The sequence below is a fragment of the Fusarium verticillioides genome, chromosome 2, assembly GCF_000149555.1.
Source record: "Fusarium verticillioides 7600 chromosome 2, whole genome shotgun sequence".
Classification (NCBI taxonomy): domain Eukaryota; kingdom Fungi; phylum Ascomycota; class Sordariomycetes; order Hypocreales; family Nectriaceae; genus Fusarium; species Fusarium verticillioides.
Genome location: NC_031676.1, coordinates 1,449,947 through 1,470,573, shown reverse-complemented (window position 1 = coordinate 1,470,573; position 20,627 = coordinate 1,449,947). Strand labels below are relative to the sequence as shown.

At 47.9% G+C, this 20,627-nt stretch overlaps 7 protein-coding genes across 9 annotated transcripts; 4 read left to right on the top strand and 3 right to left on the bottom strand.

Annotated features, from left to right (window-relative positions):
* Nucleotides 1-2,874: 2,874 nt before the first annotated feature.
* Nucleotides 2,875-5,645, top strand: FVEG_06304 (hypothetical protein; the record flags this gene model as incomplete). The annotated part of the gene is made up of 4 exons (XM_018894638.1): nt 2,875-3,003; nt 3,094-3,258; nt 3,308-5,433; nt 5,483-5,645. The coding sequence occupies 4 exons, from the start codon at nt 2,875-2,877 to the stop codon at nt 5,643-5,645; spliced, it is 2,583 nt and encodes an 860-aa protein (XP_018751742.1).
* Nucleotides 5,646-6,240: 595 nt separating this feature from the next.
* On the top strand, nt 6,241-7,266 carry FVEG_15832 (hypothetical protein; the record flags this gene model as incomplete). The annotated part of the gene is made up of 1 exon (XM_018905052.1): nt 6,241-7,266. The coding sequence occupies one exon, from the start codon at nt 6,241-6,243 to the stop codon at nt 7,264-7,266; it is 1,026 nt and encodes a 341-aa protein (XP_018751741.1).
* Nucleotides 7,267-8,074: 808 nt separating this feature from the next.
* Nucleotides 8,075-13,630, top strand: FVEG_06303 (hypothetical protein). 3 transcript variants are annotated; one of them, XM_018894637.1, is made up of 5 exons: nt 8,183-8,931; nt 8,982-9,193; nt 9,246-12,594; nt 12,652-12,997; nt 13,052-13,630. In XM_018894637.1, the coding sequence occupies exons 1-3, from the start codon at nt 8,330-8,332 to the stop codon at nt 10,274-10,276; spliced, it is 1,845 nt and encodes a 614-aa protein (XP_018751739.1). In that variant the 5' UTR covers nt 8,183-8,329; the 3' UTR covers nt 10,277-12,594; nt 12,652-12,997; nt 13,052-13,630. The 3 variants fall into 3 exon arrangements, with proteins under 3 accessions (XP_018751737.1, XP_018751739.1, XP_018751738.1); XM_018894636.1 differs by having other exon boundaries at nt 12,652-13,630; XM_018894635.1 differs by having other exon boundaries at nt 8,075-8,931; nt 9,246-13,630.
* Nucleotides 9,261-12,267, bottom strand: FVEG_06302 (D-lactate dehydrogenase). Its single transcript, XM_018894634.1, has one exon. It carries the CDS (start codon nt 12,045-12,047, stop codon nt 11,001-11,003), a length of 1,047 nt encoding a protein of 348 aa, XP_018751740.1. The 5' UTR covers nt 12,048-12,267; the 3' UTR covers nt 9,261-11,000.
* On the bottom strand, nt 13,545-16,926 carry FVEG_06301 (hypothetical protein). Its single transcript, XM_018894633.1, has 2 exons — nt 16,218-16,926; nt 13,545-16,171 (listed from the first exon to the last, which is right to left on the bottom strand). The coding sequence occupies exons 1-2, from the start codon at nt 16,276-16,278 to the stop codon at nt 13,980-13,982; spliced, it is 2,253 nt and encodes a 750-aa protein (XP_018751736.1). The 5' UTR covers nt 16,279-16,926; the 3' UTR covers nt 13,545-13,979.
* A 288-nt stretch (nt 16,927-17,214) lies between these two features.
* On the top strand, nt 17,215-20,506 carry FVEG_06300 (hypothetical protein). Its single transcript, XM_018894632.1, has 3 exons — nt 17,215-17,655; nt 17,706-17,734; nt 17,788-20,506. The coding sequence occupies exons 1-3, from the start codon at nt 17,295-17,297 to the stop codon at nt 18,292-18,294; spliced, it is 897 nt and encodes a 298-aa protein (XP_018751734.1). The 5' UTR covers nt 17,215-17,294; the 3' UTR covers nt 18,295-20,506.
* FVEG_06299 (hypothetical protein) lies at nt 18,397-20,113 on the bottom strand (the record flags this gene model as incomplete). The annotated part of the gene is made up of 3 exons (XM_018894631.1): nt 18,397-19,524; nt 19,576-19,777; nt 19,827-20,113. 3 exons carry the CDS (start codon nt 20,111-20,113, stop codon nt 18,547-18,549), a joined length of 1,467 nt encoding a protein of 488 aa, XP_018751735.1. The 3' UTR covers nt 18,397-18,546.
* Nucleotides 20,507-20,627: the final 121 nt, after the last annotated feature.

Sequence of the window (20,627 nt, the reverse complement as noted above, 5' to 3'; positions counted from 1 at the left end):
TTCATGTTGGTAGAAGATCACTTCCGCAACTGGTCTAATACCGAGCTCTGGCCGCTGCAGAGGCTCTTTTGCGATTCAGGGATGCTCACCCAAGTTGCCTTTATCTGATCATCAGATAAGCCGATAAAGGAGATTTAGTGGGGAGCCCCATCGCCTAATCCAAGCCGGTACAAAGGATCCCAGCATAATGAGTTCGTGACCGATGCCGTCGGGTGAACTCTCACAGTCCGGTCCTCGACAAGAGTTGCTAGAATTGATATGGATCTCTCCTAAGCACGAATTAGAAACTTCATGACCCGCAATTGATCAAATATGTTGTTCTCGAGTGTGGTTTAGCTGTAAGCATGCAGGGTTTAGTCCTGGTATGACCAATTCTTGAATAGTTCACTTGGCAATTGTCGTGAGCTTAGTTGAGGTATCCTGTTAGCTATCCGTTTCCTTCCGGCCCCAAGAGCAAATTATTTGATCAAGCAACCGATGAACTAGCAGAGTTTTACGTACCAAGTTGAGGCCGTGCTGGGTTTATGTTGCGGCGCCCTGGCGGCTCTTCCAGCCACCAGCGACTGATCATCTAGATAAGATAAGATCGTATGAAATAAGGTTTCTCATGTTGGTTCATCACAGTTCCTATCACTTAAGCAGCCCTTGTCCGCATTTCTCGTGGCATTGCGTGTTCTGCGTTACTGCAAGTCGACGAGATAGTCTTTCTATGTATTTGTCAGAAAATCGTGATGTTGAAAGGCAAAGTCGGTTACTGTTCAAGTAACGCCTCGTACCTCATCGCGAACTAGTAGGTAAAAGCGCGTTGTTTCCGGTGGACAACATGAAGCCATCGCCTCCAGGCTCCAGCCGGTGCAGACCTAAACTGAAGATCCTGGGCAGTTCCACATCGTTTTACTGGAAATCCTTACTAGCACACGATTTCTTGTGCGACCAAGAAGGACAGAAACGGAGTTTACCGACGTATTGGAGTCTTCGTGCAGCGGAAAGTGGAGGGTTTGAAGAAGAAGGATTCTGTTGCAGTGGAGCCCTCCGGCCTTATACGACCCTCGTTCAGCCAATACTCTCTCTTATCTTAAGGTCTTGCCTTGAAGATCGTTCGAGCAGGCGTGGGGGCCTTGAGCATAATCTAATCTCCATCTTGGCAACAGTGAAATACGTAGGATCGAGGTAACTCTTCCTCAGATGAATATCTTGACTGATCAGAAAGGTATCAACAATGGTTGGTCAGAGAATTAGGTAGGATGAGAGCCATCGTGTTAGTAGTCAGACAAGGAAAACAACAGTCTTGTTTACTAAAGGCAATAACTCGAGCATTTTCCATCAGAGATTATATCTAACTTTGAAAACAACCCTACATAGACAATACCAGAACAAGCTCTGTTGACAGCATTTACTCGTAGACCTGTCCAATAGTTTGAGGTATACAGTAGTAAGAATCTATCTTGATTTGATTTTCATTAAATACGTCATTAGTTTTCAGTAATATCAAATGAAAGGTTCGTATATGAAGTGGCAAAGGATGGTAAGGGATGCGTGCCAAACCTTTGATTTACTCATCACTACAGGTCACTAGGGTCTCAGGCTCTGAGAGGGCATTTGCATACCTAATAAAGACAGGCTAGTTTGAGTATACTGTTCAAGTCGCCTTGCCAAATGGTATGGATGACAATATTTCCTTATGTTTCAGTAACCTTCAGGACCTTACCTGATATATAAAACCTTCAACAAGTGGCGCTCGCTATCAAAGGTTTCCTTGGCCGGCTTTCTACACAAAATGGGCTTAAACTTTCCATGGGACACCAGCGCAACGTCTCAAATGAGTCAGTAAACCGTGCGATATTCAAGATGGCTTTAAATAAGCTTCGCGTACCATCGTGTCGATAGAGTCCCTCCTTACAAATGGGCACCATATGCTTGGAGAAGCCAGGTACTGCAGAGTATATTTGTCTCCAAGCCAGCCCTCCAAACACTTAGATGATCTAGCGTTGGCAACGTGAAGGCTCTCTGCCCAAGATAGTGGAAATAGTCAACAAAAAAGACTCAGCATGCTGCTTGCCATAATCATGGGCGGGGATAGAGGCTTCAGAGGATATGTGAGATCTGCGGGACAGCCCTATGGGTAGAAGCACTCACAAACGATAAGTCCGTGTCCGCCACGGCCGCAGCAAGACTACCGAATTATGGACTTCAACCAATCATGAGCCTCATGGATGAGAGACAAAAGCAGCAAGGTCAAAAAGCTTCAATTGAACCAGCTTTGTCTTTTCTTAGAGCTGCCGGTTGCGGTTGTGGTTATGGTCGCGCCCATAAAGAAACCATTTCGGGGAATTTTGACAGTAAAAAGGTATTGGCTCCAGGATTGTGGATGGACATCGTACTTTACCATGGCACGCCTCGCTATTATACACGTGAGAATCTCATCCTACTCCGACAGCACGCATGGGTTTTTTTCTGTGGTCCTTCAGCTCACACTCAGCGAGAGGCTTTCCTCAACATAGGTACTGGAGTACACGTTCTGAAAGGATGGGAGCGTTCTTGGTTCCAATAGCAAGCCGTGAGTGCATATTTGATCGACTTGCACTCGAAGTTGAAAGTACACCTCAGTAATTCAACAGTACATTATCTTATACAAGAAGTTGGTGACTTACAATTTGTGAGACTTCCTTGCGGTACAGGGTAGATGTTTGTGTCGACGCATGATTCGGCGACCAAAGCTCATGTGGGTCCATCTCCACCGTCTCCGTACGTCATCGGTTCTAACTCGTCAGGTGCCACAACTTGAACCTGAATAGTTTCAGCCTTGCATTTGCGTCTCACACAACAACTCTCAGCATTTGTCGCTGTGAGTATTCATCATCATCGTCCCTCACGATGAAGAACGAAAGCGATTCATGCTGGAACCAGAGTCAGAAGGCCATCGCCCCTGACACCGGCAAGAGTCTCGAGGTCCAGCTCGTACTGTCTTTGGTGATTGGTGTTTCTGCCTTCTTGCTCTTCTGTGTACGTTCGTCCTTGGCACGCCTGCAAGATGCTTTACTGCCCTTTAATGAGCCGGCAAAGCTATAAGGTTCACAGCTGACTCCAGTAAAGATCCTACGCCCACGATGGCCCGCCCTTTACGCTGCGCGAAAGCGTCGCCTCGACCACCACCTTGGCCTGCCTGCCCTTCCAAATTCCACGTTCGGCTGGATCCCGACACTTTTTAAAATTACCGAGGAGCAGGTCCTGGCTTCCGCCGGACTCGATGCTTTTGTGGTACGATACAAACCCTGAGAAGCGTGTATAAATCATTAACGGGTCATAGTTTCTGAGCTTCTTCAAAATGGCCATCCGACTCTTTAGCGTCATGGCAATCTTTGCGACTGTTGTTCTATTACCAATCAATCGTGCATTTGCGCATGACGGCCGTAAGAATGGCGGCAGTGGTAATGATGCTTCCATTAACCCGGCTTCATTGTTCGGAACAGATCAGCAGGTGTTCTCAGATCCAAGCTTCCTCGACATACTGAAGCACAAGGATAAAACGGACAAAAGCTTAGAGAGGTCCTGGCTTTGGGCTTATGTCGTTTTCACGTACTTCTTTGTTGGCTTGACGATTTACTATCTCAACCTCGAGACATTTCGTGTCATCAAATTCCGCCAGGACTATCTCGGATCACAGTCCACCGTAACAGATAGGACATTCCGACTTACAGGTATTCCCGAGGATTTGAGATCGGAGGAAGATATCAAGGAACTTATTGAAAAATTGGGCATTGGAAAGGTTGAGAGAGTTCTGCTTTGTCGAGACTGGAAGAAGCTTGATGACCTTGTTGATCTGAGAGATGCGACTTTGCGACGTCTGGAAGCTGCATGGGCTACCTTTCTCAAGCACCAGCGCCAAAAACAAAAAAGCAATAGGCCCCAAAGGAGAGGCAGTAATGGAGTGCCTCGCGACCAAGAAGATGACGACCAAGCTGGAGAGAACGGACGCCTCTTGGACTCTCAACAGGATCCATGGGGTTCCGACGATGAGGGCAGACCTAAAGTCAACATACGCTATGGGGCCCTTGGTTTGCGATCCCGCAACGTTGACGCCATCGATTATTACGAGGAACGACTTCGAAGACTAGATGCACAAGTTACAGAGGCTCGCAAGAAGTCATACGCGCCAACAGATATGGCCATTGTTACTATGGACTCCGTAGCTTCATGTCAGATGGCTATCCAGGCGCGAATCGACCCCAGACCAGGCCGGCTCTTGACCAAGTTAACGCCGGCTCCTTCAGATCTCGTCTGGAGGAACACCTACGCTCCTCGCGGTATTCGCCGCCTTAAATCATGGGCTGTGACATTATTCATTACGGCTCTCACACTCGCATTCATCTTTCCCACCATTGGCATCACGACACTGTTGAGCTACTGTACAATCAGAGATTACTTTCCAGCATTGGCCAAATGGCTACAAGCGCACGGCGTTATCTTTTCGTTTGTCCAAAACGGTTTGCCCGCTTTAGTTGTATCGCTTCTTAACGTTGCCGTTCCATATCTATACGACTTCCTCTCTAACCACCAAGGAATGATTTCTCAGGGTGACGTGGAACTCTCTGTCATCTCCAAGAATTACTTCTTCACCTTCTTCAACACGTTCTTTGTTTTCGCGGTGTCATTGACAGGAATCAATTTCTGGAGCCGGATTCAGGAAATTGCGAAGGATACAAGCAAAATGGCGACATATATGGCCGACGACGTGGAGGCGCTATCGATTTTCTATATTTGCTTCATCTTGCTCCAGGGAATTGGCCTCATGCCCTTCCGAATTCTCGAGGCGGGAAGTGTATTCCTTCATCCGTTCCTCCGGTGGCTTTCTAAGACGCCACGCGATGCCCTTGAGCTCCAAAAACCCCCTGTTTTTCAATATGGCTTTTTCCTACCCACGTCTCTGCTTGTTTTCAACCTCTGTCTTATCTACAGTGTCTTGTATTGGGGGTATGCTATCCTCATTGTTGGCACTGTGTACTTCTGTCTAGGCTACTTTGCTTTCAAGTACATGGTACTGTACGCAATGGATCAGCCTCAACATGCCACTGGAGGTGCGTGGAGAATAATAAGCTACCGTATCATCGTGGGGTTGCTCGTCTTGGAGATTGTCATGGCGGGCCGGATCGTCACATACAAGGCTTTCATTCAGTCGGTGTGCATTTTGCCACTGCTCCCCTTGACCACCTGGTACAGCTACTATATCAAGCAGCGATTCGAGCCTCTGACCAAATACATTGCCCTTCGCGCTGTCAGGGCAGATGAGGATCCAGATGATGCAGCTGCGCTGGATGATGCATTTGAGAACGAGGACCGCCCTCGACCCTCACAGGCCATTCTGCGTCGTGGAAGTACCCTGGACGAGTACAAGGAAAAGGGACTGCAATTCGTCAACCCCAGTCTTGTGGCCCCGTAAGTTATTGTAGCCCACTATTTGACATGAATTCTGACAGATATACAGACTTCCCCAGCCGTGGATCTACGACGAGCCACCTCCACCCATCCCCACGGATGACACGCAGACAACAGAGGAGACTGAGCGCCCTGTTCTCCAGGGTGTCGATAGCACACTCGGTATAGGAGACGAAAATGTGTGGAGAGACAACGGAGGAAATAATGTTTAATGACGCTGATTGAGGGTGGCGTGCATGATTATGGCGCCTTGTTTGAAGTTTGAGCAGGTACCCCGATGTCTTTTTCTTCTATTGCAAGAATACGCGTTAGCTTTTTTGTCCGTCGAAATCATGTCTAGAATAACTAAAGACATAGAAAAATCATGAAAGTAAAACGCAGTTGAGTCGTGAAACTCTGTCAAGCAAGAGGTATCGTGACCCTTCCCCCTTTCACTTTCAGCCCCGTGATCTCGGCCAGTGCTTTCCTTAATCAATATTGACTCGGGCGACCATTTTCTTCTCCGTCACCATCATTCGTTTGACCAACTATCAACAAGGTCATATCACGAGAACATTCGCTCATACCTACATATCAATTCTATACACGCCTTTCGAGATCTGCTCAGATCAGATCGCGGCTGCCTACCTCTCGATGTACCATCGGGCGTGACCTCGCTAAGCGCATGATCTAACAAGGCATATGCGGCTGATGCACTTGGCCTCCGGCGACTTTCGGTAATATATTCGGCCCAGTCGGAAACGTCTTCGATATTCCGGTAGCAAACCCAGAGGTTTGGCTATAGGGAGCGACACAGGGGTCACGGCAATGACCGTTCTGAGTGGAGACGTCAGGGCATACGATCAATTCTCCCAGTTCATAGAAGCACGCGATGGCTATGACCAACAACAGCAGCATCGCAGTGGAGAGCAAAGCCCAACCCAAGAAATAACCACCAGCAACATCAGGGATCACTACAGACCTGTTCCCTTGGGCGATGGAGAACACATTTTGTACACAGATCCCAGAAACGGGACCCTTTCCTTGGGCTATGATGCAACGGGAGGATCCTTGGATCGCTTAATTTGCAAGGCCCAATTTCGTCCTCCGATGAATACAACGTCAACGCTGCCTGTGGTATACACAGCTTTGTCTGACACGAGATTCGGGGTCTGTGTCATGGCGACATTTTCGGTTGGGAGTGGTGGATACGATAGTCTAGAAGAGGACATCTTAACCAGACCCATCAACTCCGATCCGTCGATATCTTCAGAGACAGACAAACAGATGATTGTTTTTTACATGATACCGCCAGATGTGCTTTCCGTCATATCTCACGGCCTATGCCGTCAGCATTGCATGAATGCCACCCAACATGACGAGAATGGCAGCTTGTTGGTTGAAATAGACTCACGGCCCAAAGGAAGTTGCAACGAGATTGACTCTGAGGTTGATGGTTTCGCACAAGTGACAACATATCCACTCGAGATTCGAGGATTGCCAGTTGCTATCTGTTGCAATTTGGTGGAGCTTGCCCTAGATTCGGGAGCTGATATGATTCTTTGGGCATTCTGTGAGCAGGGGTGGGCTCGGGCGTGGGCCTTGCGTGCCGGTCATCAAGACACGCCTCATCGTACAGTTGTGGAAGCCAATGGGAGTCTGAGACAGGTCGATTCTAAGGGCGACTACAATATGACAGAAGAGGAGCAGGTGGTTGCAGCGCCAGATGCTTCTTTTGAAGCTTTGACAAGCGCAGAGATTGCCTTGAAGACAAAACCGGACACGACTGGGCAAATATCGCCGACCTACGACCATGGGAGACTTGTTACTAAGATTATATTTCGGAAGTGGTAGATGAACTTTATTGAGGACTCGAGAGGGAACTTGACTCCTTGCTCAGAGAGGAGAGACAAGAGATTCGGCGATGTTCCGGAAAGACCAGAGATTGCATTATCAGTTGATAGCATCAATAAGTAACATGATAGTCTAAGCAGAAGTTACAAGGATTATTACCGAAGAGTGAACAGGGGTTGATGCAGCAATGACGTTGGCGTGAAGCTTGAGTTTTCAGTCTCGTTGTTTCAGCCCAGTAACTTACTTACAAGTTTATGTAAGTTCCGGTGACGGCGCTGAAGCTTAGATATCACGGGTCCACATCGGAAGCGACGGTTCCGATGCGGAGGTTCTTGTTCGCCCGTTGATGTGTTTAACGGACTGAGACCGAAGACTAGAGGAAGATAACCATTCACCGTAACAGATGAAACTGAGAGTACAGAAATCAGACTGGAATTGAGAGGAAGAACTGAAGAGAAAGAAAAAGAAGAAGAAAAAGAAAAAGATGCGGCTAATGTTGAGGCTCACAAACAAGCAAGGATGCCAAAGGCATGTAACGTGTTCGTCCCCTGATCAGAAGAAGCAAATAATGAATCGATAATGCTACACCCCAACACCGAAGTATCCCCAACCAACCAACCAAGCGAGTGACCGCAACAAAAACAGGTAAATTTGTGATATGCTTAATCCTTGTATTGGTAAACACACGCAAGTTCTCGGATGCAGCCGCACGGTTCGCAGCCGCATCCGCAAGGAGTGGGTGGGTCCTTGGACCGGGTGGCGAGGGGCCCACTTTGACGGCCCAGCGCCGGAATTCGGGTGCGGCGATATCATTTCATGTGGGGACAAGGTTACCTTTCTCATTGAATGAGAAATCTTTGGGGCAAGAGATGAGATGAGATGAGATGGGATGTGGGAGGTATATAGAGGTGGGCATGGCCCAGTTTATGAAAGAATTGTTTTCTGTTGAACATCTTGAGACATTGACTTGATTCTCATCCTTTACTCTACTCTCCTTGATCTTATTAACCCTTTATACTGAGTATTGTAATACACTATCAACCAAGACAAACAAACAAACAAAATGGATCAACAAAATCCAAATCGCTCTTCAACAACTCTAGAAGGTCGTGAAGACGACACCACCTTCGCACCCCTAAACACCCACCAAACAACAATGAGCCGCATCCGTCGCTCCCTCTCCCACACCCACACACACTCCCACGACGGCTCCCAGAAAGAAACCCGCGATCCAGACCTAGATATCGACCTGCCCTACCGAACACTCAGCGCCAACGCAAACTTAGACGAGTACCGCGTTGAAGTCCCAGGCGGTGCCATCCCCGGTCCTATCCAGCCTGAGGAGATCGCGAGAAAGTCGACAAACCATGAGCCTGGACAGGAGAGGCGGTATAAGCTTGTCACCTTTACTCCTGGTGATAAGGAGAATCCTAAGAATTGGAGCAAGGCTTATAAGTGGTGGTGCACTATGTGTGTGGCGCTGACGTGCTTCGTTGTTGCGTTCTGCTCTAGTGTTATCACTGCTGATATCGCGGGCGTGGTTAAGGATCTGAATGTTAGCAATGAACTTGCTCTTGTGAGTATCAGTTTGTTCGTTGTGGGTTTTGGTGTTGGACCTATGGTCTTTGCACCTCTTTCTGAGATTTACGGTCGACGAATCATCTAGTAAGTCATGTGAGCTAAGATATTCGGTGATTGTTACTAACGATGTTCAGTGGCTCTACTCTTCTTATGGCTGTCATCTTCATCATTCCTTGTGCCGTGGCAAAGAATATCGAGACTCTTCTCGTCTGCCGAGCCATCGATGGTATTGCCTTCTCAGCACCCATGACCCTTGTTGGTGGTACACTCGCCGACCTGTGGAAGAATGAAGAGCGTGGTGTCCCCATGGCTGCATTCTCTGCTGCTCCTTTCATTGGCCCTGCAAGTAAGTTACCTTTAAATACTCACAATTATCCAAACACTAACACATAAATAAGTTGGTCCTCTTGTCGGCGGTTTCCTCTCTGATGCTGCTGGTTGGCGATGGCTCTACTGGATCCAGCTCATCCTCGCCTTCGTTGTCTGGATCCTCATCACCTTTACCGTTCCCGAGACGTATGCCCCTACTCTTCTAGCCCGTCGTGCTCGCAAGCTTCGAGCTGCTACTGGTGAAACCGACCACGTCACAGAGCAGGAACTCGATCTTCGACCTCTCTCTGAGCGTCTTCGCATCTTCCTCATTCGTCCTTTCCAGCTTCTCTTCGGCGAGCTCATCGTCTTCCTTATCTCCGTGTACATGAGTGTCCTCTACGGTCTTCTGTACATGTTCTTCGTTGCCTTCCCTATCATTTACCAGAAGGGCAAGGGTTACTCTGCTGGAAAGACTGGTCTCATGTTCATTCCTGTCGCTGTCGGTGTTCTCCTCTCAGCCGCTTGCTCTCCTTGGGTCAACAACCACTACCTCTCGCTCGTCAAGAAGCACAATGGTCATCCCCCCGCTGAGGTTCGTCTTATTCCCATGATGGCCTCATGCTGGTTTATTCCTATTGGTCTCTTCATCTTTGCCTGGACTTCATACAAGGATCTTTCTTGGGCTGGTCCTGCTATGGGTGGTTTCCCCGTTGGCTTTGGCTTCATCTTCCTTTACAACTCTGCCAACAACTACCTTGTCGACTCTTATCAGCATCAAGCTGCCTCTGCTCTCGCCGCAAAGACTTGCATCCGAAGCTTCTGGGGCGCTGCAGTTGTTCTCTTCACTGAGCAGATGTATGAGCGTCTCAACGACCAATGGGCCTCAACACTCCTTGCTTTCATCAGTCTAGCTTGCTGTGCCATTCCCTTCATGTTCTGGAAGTACGGTGCCAAGATCCGTGGGCGTAGCAAGTACGCTTACGCTGGTGAGGACGAGACTGTCGACGATATTGAGAAGGCCAAGGGCCATGTTAACACTCATGGCGGCGCTCAAGTCCGTGACGACTCTGAGGATGAGGATCTTCGCCGTGCTCGCAGCTACGTGAGCAACCCTTAAGCCAATTACACTAGATTGGTTCTCCTACTTGTCCTTTGGGCATTTCCACATCAAAAATAGACTGGGGCTTAGACTTAGACTTGGGGTAGTACCAGGAGGTTGGACTTTAATGCCTGGACAGGACTTGCATATAGGTATAATATGCGCGGAAAATCATTTGGAGTGGACTTGGATATTTAGCATAATACCCTTGAATTTAATGTCGATTTAATCAACACACTGAACCATCAGTGCCTCTATCATGTGTCTGCGAGAAGTATCCTAGCCTGATACACGAGCCTTTGCTGACCATGTGCAGCAGAATCATCAAAGAACCATTTCCTTTCACCATCGGAACCGAACCAAAGCGGAACGAAAGCGAATAAAGAGACACGGCGCCCGAACCTGCTATCATCATACACAGAAACTAGCTTTTCAGGGGGTCGGAAGGCGTTCATGCAAGCTTATCCTTCATCGGTACCGTTCGGCGATGAAATGGGTCGCATCAGAGCTTTCATCGACGGGGCCCACTTGGTGAGGAATATGGCAGCAGGGATCGCTCTTTATCTCCTTCTAGTTCCCGGCTCGGCCACGATAGCATCCCACTAAGAGGTGTGAAGTTTTACCCAAAAAAGGATAGGAGCAAAGGGTTGTTATCTCCAGTGGATCATCGACTCTCCCTCTCCTAAACGCCGCGAAAACAAAAAACAGAACAGAAAAGTAAAAGCAAAAGAATGGGACCCCTTTAGATGGCGCGGACGGGTAGTGATTCACGGCGTCGCAACTTGAGGTCCTTGGTCAGAGAGTTCTTGCTTGTCTTGGTCTCTATCCACTCCTCGAGGTTGCTGAGGGTACACTCGGCGATCTCGGTGAGAGCCTCCTCGGTGAAGAAGGCTTGGTGACCGCAAACAACCACATTGGGGAACGTCATGAGGCGCATGAGCTTATCATCTTGAATGATTGTCGACGAGTGGTCGTTGTAGAAGAGTTCACCTTCCGCCTCGTACACATCGAGCGCGAGGCCACCGATATGGTTTGTCTTGAGCGCATGGATGACGGATTCAGTGTCGAGCAGGCCACCTCGTGAGGTATTGACCAGCATGGCACCCTCTTTCATCAAAGAAATAGTGTTGCGGTTGATGATGTGCCGTGTTTGCTCCATGAGAGGACAATGAAGACTGACGATATCACACTGAGGCAGAAGGTCTTCGAGGGACTTGTACTCGCCATACTCCTCAAAGGCTGGCGAAGGGAAGGGATCATATGCGAGGAGTCTGCAGCCGAAACCCCTCATGATGCGTGCAGTAGCAAGACCGATCTTGCCAACACCGACAATTCCGACAGTCTTGCCATAGAGGGTCTTTCCGAGAAGGCCATCAAGAGCAAAGTTACCCTCACGAACACGGTTGTAAGCGCGATGGGTCTTTCGGTTGAGGGTCTGAATCAGAGCAACAGCAAACTCGGCAACAGCCTCGGGAGAGTAAGAGGGGACATTGGCGACCATGATGCGGAGTCGCTGGGCAGCATCGAGGTCGACATTATTGAAGCCTGCGCATCGCAGCAAAATAGCCTTTACGCCAAATTCTGACAGGGCGGAGATGACATTGTCGTTGACGACATCGTTGACGAAGACGCAAATGGCATCTGCTCCATCAACGAGAGAGACGGTATCTTCGTTAAGAGCGAATTCATGAAAGATGAGCTCGATGCCAGACTCTGCATGCTTGGCGCCGAGGACTGACGACAAGTACTTTTTATCGTAGGGTTTTGTACTGAATACGGCGAGCTTCATGGTGATAAGATAAGGATAAGTCGGATTGGAGTTGAGGAAGAGGAGGAAGAGATGGAGGTGTAAGGGATGGAAACCTTTTAAAGGGGATTGAAGAGGAAGAAATAAATAAGGTAGGTAAGTACTAATGGATGTCTCGACAGCTAAGCTCTTTCCTTGATCCAATTACGTGGGGTTTTTGAAGCTTGGAAGGTAAATATGGACGTTTCTGGGCATTCTCCACCAGAAACGGGGAGCTTCAACTTGAAGTATACATACAGAGTACTCTCGCTAAAATATAGGGAATACCCAGCAATTATCCCTCTATTGTCTATAATTTAGACTCAATCGACGCATGAACCCACTAAGCACAGCCCCTACACGAGGAGAAGAAAAGGAGGTCACATCCATTAATTCTATCCAGCTTCAGCACATACATTCACACCGATCAACCATCTCCAATTACAGCGGTGTCGTCAGCATGTGCCTTGGAAAATCAGACCATACCAACATCCATAGCTTGGATGCCAAGCATGTGCGTGTGTGCAACTGTTAGGTACAACAAAAGGAGGCAATTATTATTATTATTGTTGTTATTATTATCTTTTGAGGCTGACGATTGAGTTAGACTTCAACGTATGATTAAGCTTTTCGCTAGCACTCATTTTCAGCTGTCATTGTTGTCTGTTTCTTTGGGGATACATTCCTACGCCACTACCAACGACCGAACAAGTATAGGCGTCAAGATGCATTAGGTATCACAATAGCTCACTGTAAAAATAAAATCCAGTATACATAAATTTGTTCATATGCACCCCACGCTCGCCAAATCAACCGAGGCTCTTCCAACTCCAATCTCATCTCCCATGAAAAAGAAAACGCCCCCAGAATCGTTCGGTGTCCGTGTCCCGGGGATCCGGGTTAATGACCCCCGGCCCCGAATGCATGGGACTATTTATTGTCTGATATGCAAGGCACGCAGAGCCCCAATCATCCCTTCTTTATGGCCTGATTCCAACAATCGAAAGTTGTAATTTCTGAGGTCGATCTTGATAGGATCCCAACGGCCCCTGCTGAGCTTGAAACGGACAAGGATATACGCAAGGTCAGCTTCGGTGACATATCAACGGTGACCACTGGACGCTTGTGCATTTCGGTGAACGTTGCGGCATTTCATTTATGGCCTCATTTGAAGGCTCCATTGGTATCATGGGCGACTCGTGAGTCATCGACAAGGCATTGGCCCTTCGTATACGAGGCTATGTTGCATCTCAGCAATGGCCTGATTTGCTCTGGAATATCCTCTCCTAGGTTGACACCTAATTCTGTACTTGAGACCACCTCCATCGAGGATTCTCGGTGTCGATATGCAAGTGTGCCGCTTATTAAGAAGAAAGAGTCTGAATGTTATCTAGAGCATGATATTGGACTGATCATGACTCTCCTTTAAACGACTGATTGAACTCATTTTGTACCATTTATTTCTGCCCAGAATACGCAACAATATCAGATCTCACATCCTTGAGAAGCAACATTCTAAGAGACATTGACATTTTGGGCCTTGCATAGCCTTGAAGGTGAGATTTCTTCCTGGATTAATCTCTTCGAGACCATGCCCAGGCTGTGAAATATGAATTGCGAATTTGTAGTCGAGGGCTGCGGTTAAAAGATATCATGCAGTTGAGTTACAGATGATCTGATCATATTAGGCCAACAAGACCCAGCCGATCGGATCCTCCACGATACCCGCATGCATCTCACATTACCCGAGTAGATCATATCTAAGGTTAAATGCTATGTAACTTATCATGCATCTCGTCACGGCGTGTGGAGCAATCCATCAAGACATCGGCCCGGTCCGTATCCCTGCCTTGCCTTGCCTTTCCGCGGAGATCTCACAACAATCAATGCCTTGCCATTGGGGAGCTGAATATCTTGGCTTCTTTGGTTTTTTCTCTAACGCTTATAAGTGCCACTGATGGTATAATCCTTCTTCGGCCCCTTGACCGTGTACTCGATGCCCCACTCCTTCAGGTTCACGGCCTGGAAAGCAAAGTTGTACTTGACATCGTAGTAATCATCAATGCACAAATGTCCTGCCTTGGCTTTCCATCCCTTACTCGTCGGTTCTGTGAACTCAATCTCGTGGAACAGATAGTCTGCACGCTTAAGATCCTCTGGTTTAGCGAACCACACGCTCAGCACATCCTTGAGCTCATCATATCTCCAGACGTAACGGCGTGTGGCCTTGAAGCCAAATCCTTGTTCTGTCTTGAACTCTCCCTCTTCGATATAGAGATACTCCATGCCCAGCTCATCATCACTCGGGGCATCCTCGCTAGCGTTGCCCGTACATCGCAAACCATCGTTTGTCTTCTCACGGAGGAGGAACTGCGCAGTCCCACTAAAGTGTCCGCTTGGATGTGAGGGCAATTTGCTCACAAGATCGCGCTCGAGTTTCCATGTACCGAGAAGGCTTCGAAAAACAGCGTGAGCCACGAATCTCGACGTCGTCAGACCATCCATTGCATCTTTGTGTGTCTGTCCTAATGACTTCGTCGCAGCATCCTTTGAATCCTGATCGTCACTAGGATTTGAGTACCTCGCTGGTGTGAGCATGTCCAATGGCAGATTGTTATGCGGTAAGCTGGGAACTGGAGGCTCAAGAGGCTCGCGAATCCTTAACTCAAGTGCCTCCGCAATCTCATTCATCAGATAAGGGTAGTCACCCATTGGAAACTGCGATACTCGGGGGTCATTTCGCAATTCGAGTGTTCGCTGTACCGAGATGTCATCGCGAAGCTTGTTCTTGAAGATCTCAGATTCACGACCAGGGGATACGTGGTCTGACCACAGCGCAGCCATAAACCGAGCCTGCATCTGCATCACCCCCCAGTATGGAGATCTGTAAAATCCGACAAAGCCTAGATCTGGCACTTCGGGGTGGTGAGTTCCCTGGAAAGCCAAGGCGACAGGCTGATCAATGTGTTTTGGTGAAAAATGAAGTGCCTTCAAGACGTCTTCAGGGAGATAGTTTATGCAAGGTGAAGCATCAAAACCTGTCGCAACCACCACCGCTGCAATATCCTCAATCTTTGTGCCGTTGGATAGTGTTGCCGTAGATTCTTCGAGGCTTTCGACTTTGCCTTTCGACAAAGAAATCATTCCAGATCGGACAAAATCTGTGTACCATTCGCTGACAGCTAAATAGGGCTGTTTATCATCATTGCTGCCGTCGATTTTGAGTAGTGGGGAGTATTCCGATTGATCAGAGCCAAGAACGCCTTTATATACGCTATGGGCCACCTTTGCTGTTGCTTGAGGGATGTGTCCTTGTGTATTGGTCAGGGGCCGAGGACGGTTGTTGAGGTTATACGAAGAAAAGTCGAGAGGGAGAAATGGCGCTGCGACTTCTGCAGGCTTGGGACTGGTATAAAAAGGAAATACCCATATCGGACGTTGGATGACATGATGAATGCTGTACTTGTCGATATCGGCAATCGTCGATGGATCAGGAGAGTTGGCCTCGGAAGAAAGGTGCACGCCAATGGTTCCAGCAATCTCGACACCGGACATTTGTCCACCAACTACAAGAATCTTGCCACCACCAGATCTACCTTCGCCCAGAAGGCTCTTCACATCCCTGTAATGGCTGCTGTGGACAACAGGGATAGCTGTCTGATTTCCAAGACTCTCGGGTGTAATAGGCTTTCCAAAGAAGCCAGAAGCAACAATAAGATAGTCAAAATTCTTTGTTGTGGTTCCGGCATCTGACTTGGTGTTGACAATCCAACCATTAGACGATCCCTCAGGCCGCTTTGCACTCGCAACTCGTGTACCAAGCTTAAGTTCAAAGTCCTTGTTGCTCTTTAGGAACCGCTCGAGATACCTGTGAAGATACTTCCCGACCATCCACCCCTGTGGGAGTTGAGGGTCACTATCTTCCCATGCAAGTTCACTAAACTGCATTGTATGTCTGCTCTGGTTCGCCCACATAAATGGGTGGACCTGTCTTCCATTGTCCGTCTTTGACGTAGGCCACAGACCTCCAACATCCTTCTGGGCATCGAAGATGGTGACTTTGAATTCGCCAGGGGCAGTGTTGTGTAACAGCGTTTTGGCTGCGACAAGTCCTGAAGGACCAGCGCCTACGATACTCAGCGAAGGCATCAGAGATAGCAAGGCGTGACTTACCAACAATACAAACCGTCTTGGACATTTCTCTCATGCCGGATAAGTACCTGGAGATACTCATATAAGAGCTCAATGACTCCTATACAATCCCTATCCGAGGCTCACTTTTACGATGAGTAGACAGGGTTGAGCGAATTGTAGCAAGAATGCTATGATAAGGGGACTGATGGAGGATAAGCAAATTTGCGAAAACAGCGGGCCTTCATATAAGACTCATCAATGCAAGAACACCACCCCTTTACGACTGACCGTCAGCGGGCAAACACAATCTTAGGGTGATATACAGCATTCAGTGAGAAAAGGCATCCAATGGTCGAGCTCACCATAAGCGGTTTAGTCGAAAAAGCTCCGCAACTCCCGAGATCTTCCAGGTTGTAGATGGCTTACCTAAGCGCTTGTGCTTGTGAAATGCATCAGATTGCGAATTCATATTTATTCAAACAACGGATAAAGCATTATTGGATGATAAAAACGCTCTGTTTGCTTGAGCGATATGGCTATCTATAATGCCATAAATTTTGGCATAGAGATTGCCTGTGCTGCTTCGTAGATAGCTTATGTTGTCTCATCTCAGAATCTAATGTTGTTTTCTGGTGTAAGCGGCATCACAGTGGAAGTACTATGTGTCCAACATGAGAGCTAAGAATTGGGGTTTTGCTTTTAAGCCCAAAGAGCTTATTTAGCTAATTATCAGTTAAGCGAACATGAGTTCATGATATTAGCAAGATGAGTAGAGTACGTAGAAAGATATTATTCAAGTGCCGGTTATGCATGTCATCAACTCCTGCTAAACTCCGAGTCAGTCTAACAACACCACTAACACACACCGTCACAACCCCCAGCATAACCAGGGCACTTCGAGTCAGTATGATATAAAAATCACCTTGATGGCGAGGGAAATCATTCGAATCTCGTCAATCCCAAGATCCATAATATCAAATGCCGTTATCCTCTCAGAATTAGTAATGGTTGAATTGCCCCGCTTTGTTGCGAATGTCGTCATAACCTCGTAGAATCGCCAGTTGCCCTGTAACTTTAAAGTAGATAAATACCTTATGTACTCAGGGTCCAACTCAAATGAGATTATCCCAACCATATCTAATCTTTCAACGTCCATTAACTCTCATCGATATATCCAAGCTCCCTTTGACCCAATTGACCCATCCTCACTTATACACAATGGCTTCTCATCACGTTCTCCTGCTTGGTGGCCACGGCAAAATCGCCCAGCTTCTCACTCCTCTCCTCCTCAAGCGTTCGTGGACCGTAACCAGTGTCATCCGGACTTCTGAACAGACCCCTGCCATCGAAAAACTTGGTGCCGGCCTCCCCGGTAAACTCAATGTTCTAGTACGTAGCATTGAGGACGTCACATCCCAGGATAAGGCCTTGAGTATCTTGAATGAAGTCAAGCCCGACTATATTGCTTGGAGTGCTGGTAGGCCAACATACGAGAATCGCCCTTGTACCAATACTGATGAGATACAGGTGCTGGAGGTAAAGGTGGCGCAGAAAGAGTATGAACCAGCCCCGTCCCCTTCAGATCAGCTCACTTACTGTCCCCTCCTAGACTTTCAAGGTGGACCGAGATGCCGCCGTTCATTTTATCAATGCTACGGCATCTGTACCTACCATCACCAAGTTCCTTCTTATCTCATATCTAGCCTCTCGTCGATCTGGTGCTTCATGGTGGCCTGCTGGGGAGTGGGATGAGTATAATGAAAAGGTCAACAACGGCGTATTGGCAAACTATTACAAGGCCAAGATCGAAGCCGATGAGACCCTCTACAAGGTCTCCAAGAAGAGTCCTACTCTTGTTGGCATCGATCTGAGGCCCGGAACTCTGACTGATGACCCAGCCACCAAAGTTGAGTTTGGCAAAACCAAAAGCATCGCTAAGAACGGTGTTAGCCGCGAGGCTGTTGCTGAGGTTGCCTCACATCTTCTCGCTGCCGATGGCGTCAAGAACGGCTGGTATGATCTTCTCGATGGCGACGAGGATATTCCATCTGCTGTCGAAAGAGTTGTGCGCGAGAATGTGGATGCTGCTGAGGGCGAAGCCATCTATGATGCGTGAAGGGTGTCTGCCTGCAAAGTTATCACGGCCATATAAGATTCAAGTCATAAGGCATTTTGAATTCATAATGATACATCGCAGCTGATGCGATCCACTCTTATACCCCGTTTTTAACACCCGGTGATACATGCCTGTGAAGGCGAATTGTAATGACATGACAAGTTATGTAACATTTGTGCTTGCCTCAGACAAACGTGTGAAACACACCCTTTTTGACTCCATCCATATAGTTTCTCTTACATACAAAATAAATCATGTCGAAACCGGCTTCTCGGTATCCTCAACCGAGTAGGCACGTAGTTGTCGAGTTCGCTCAAAGGTGTTTCGATAGCTTCCCTTGCTTGAACCAAGTCGGCTGTTGAGCCGGACCCCATTTGCACATTCTTCGGGCGCTCCGAACCATTTGAACCTTAGACCACGCATTTCCTCATTGAAGGTCTTCCAGCTGGTAGTGAAGTAGATCACGGCGTTCCAAACACCCTGTAAGGGAAGCACACAGCCACTGGCGACACTAAGGGGGAAGCTGATCCTGTCGTGGTGCGTCAGGCTATACAGCCGGTTGGCGGAGCTCGGGATCCAAGTGATCAACACAGCAAGACCGAAGATGAAGCTTGTGCGCAAATATGCCATCTTGACTGGATCGAATTGTCTGAGTTTCATAGAAGCGTTAGATTTGACGGCACGAAGTTTGGTTGTTACTGAGAAGGGTGGCTGGCGAGAACTGTCGGAGGTACAGAGTGTTTGGAATCGTTGAGCTCTGCTGGAAGTCGATGTTTCAATATGCTCGAAAGAACTAGGTAGGACCCAAGAGTTGATACGCGGAGGCATTGCGGCAAGAAGAGGACTTGGAAGTGTAGTCTCTTGTGGGGCTGCTGGCCTCGGCTCTTCTCGTGTAATCTGAACTTCTGTGACTGCAGTACCATAGAAGTCCTGACGAGGTGTGAGATTCTGGGGACAAAAGTCAGCTTGGCCTGCCTCACTGGCATCGGGCGGGGAGGCTACCGCTTCTGAGGAGCCTCTGTGCTCACTACTCGAATAAGGAATATGATCATTCTTCTCGATGTTGCCAATAGCATCCATCACCATATGCCTGATCTGATTTCGAGTGTGGAAAACATGGTACCCAACAGCAATATAGATCATGATGGAGAGGAATGAAAATATCCAGATTGGGATGTAGTATGCGTAGAGGCGAACAAGACTCCAGTCAGTCCCGATCCAACACCAGAGCTACAAATTGTCAGTATACGACCGAAAGAAGAGTGGCTAGAAACCACTTACTGTGGCGTCTCCAAATATGAGACCTTCAGAGGAGTTGCGGATTGATATCAGAACAACTGCTGGAATGAAAGGACCGCCGAAACAGATCAGGCAGTATAGCCAGGCATACTTGCGAAACATTCGAGGATCGGCATTGCAGAAGAACACGAGAAACACATTGATAGCCATGGCAAGTGACCACCAAGGGTCAGACTGCATGAACCTAGGGAACGAGATTAGTGTTGAGCCATAACCTGGGTTAAATATCATACCATTCAAAGATGAATGCCTGTGCCTGGCAAAGATGCGATCCCTCGCCCCTTTCAAGACCATCATAGCCGATCATAGATGCAACACTCGCACCGGCATTTGCGATCGAGGCAAAGATGAGAAACAAATTCGGAGTTGTTCGAATTTTCTTGAAAAGGCCGAAGGTTAGCAGCACCAGAATGATAGCGATCATAGAACATCCTGCTCCGACTCGTTCGATAGTGATGAGAATCTCGATATTCTCAGGTGACAAGGTCGGCCCTCGATGATGCTCAGGATGGCCCTCCATGTTGACTTTTGGTGAAGCCAAAGCCTTGGAGTTGATGATGCGAAGAAACGAGATGGCCAAGCGCTCGCTCCGCAAGAGAATGTGAGCAAGCACAAACCAGGGAAGGAGAAGAGGGGTAGAAGGAAAAGGGGAAGGAGATGTTGCGAGCTCAACACGGTTGACTTACACACGGAAGGGGCGCTCGGAGACTGCGATAGAGTTGGCAGTTGCCATCAGTGTCAGGTTAAAGGTGGTGGCTTAGTTCCTTCCACATTGAATCATGGGAGCGAATACCTAGATTAAGAGATGGGATGGTTACTCTCCGATAGTGAACAAATGTCTAAGAACCGAATAAAGTCAATGCTTTCTTTCTTTCTCTCTTTTTGTTTCAATGTTATTGTTACTTGTTATGCACAGATTGATTATGCAGTCCTTTGCATTGTGGTTTTTGTGTAAGCTTACATGGCACTTGATCACTTAGACAAACCTTACGCAAATAACCTTAATCATAGCCTTAAACAGCTCCAGATCCACT

Excerpts from the sequence above, each read along its gene's own strand:
- FVEG_06303 (XM_018894635.1), top strand. The coding sequence starts at position 8,330 with ATGGATCAACAAAATCCAAATCGCTCTTCAACAACTCTAGAAGGTCGT. Across the intron at positions 8,932-8,981 it reads TACGGTCGACGAATCATCTA|TGGCTCTACTCTTCTTATGG; the intron begins GTAAGTCATGTG and ends AACGATGTTCAG. Across the intron at positions 9,194-9,245 it reads TCCTTTCATTGGCCCTGCAA|TTGGTCCTCTTGTCGGCGGT; the intron begins GTAAGTTACCTT and ends CACATAAATAAG.
- FVEG_06302 (XM_018894634.1), bottom strand. The coding sequence starts at position 12,047 with ATGAAGCTCGCCGTATTCAGTACAAAACCCTACGATAAAAAGTACTTG.
- FVEG_06300 (XM_018894632.1), top strand. The coding sequence starts at position 17,295 with ATGAGATTATCCCAACCATATCTAATCTTTCAACGTCCATTAACTCTC. Across the intron at positions 17,656-17,705 it reads CTATATTGCTTGGAGTGCTG|GTGCTGGAGGTAAAGGTGGC; the intron begins GTAGGCCAACAT and ends GATGAGATACAG. Across the intron at positions 17,735-17,787 it reads GTAAAGGTGGCGCAGAAAGA|ACTTTCAAGGTGGACCGAGA; the intron begins GTATGAACCAGC and ends GTCCCCTCCTAG.
- FVEG_06301 (XM_018894633.1), bottom strand. The coding sequence starts at position 16,278 with ATGAGTATCTCCAGGTACTTATCCGGCATGAGAGAAATGTCCAAGACG. Across the intron at positions 16,172-16,217 it reads CAAGACGGTTTGTATTGTTG|GCGCTGGTCCTTCAGGACTT; the intron begins GTAAGTCACGCC and ends TGAGTATCGTAG.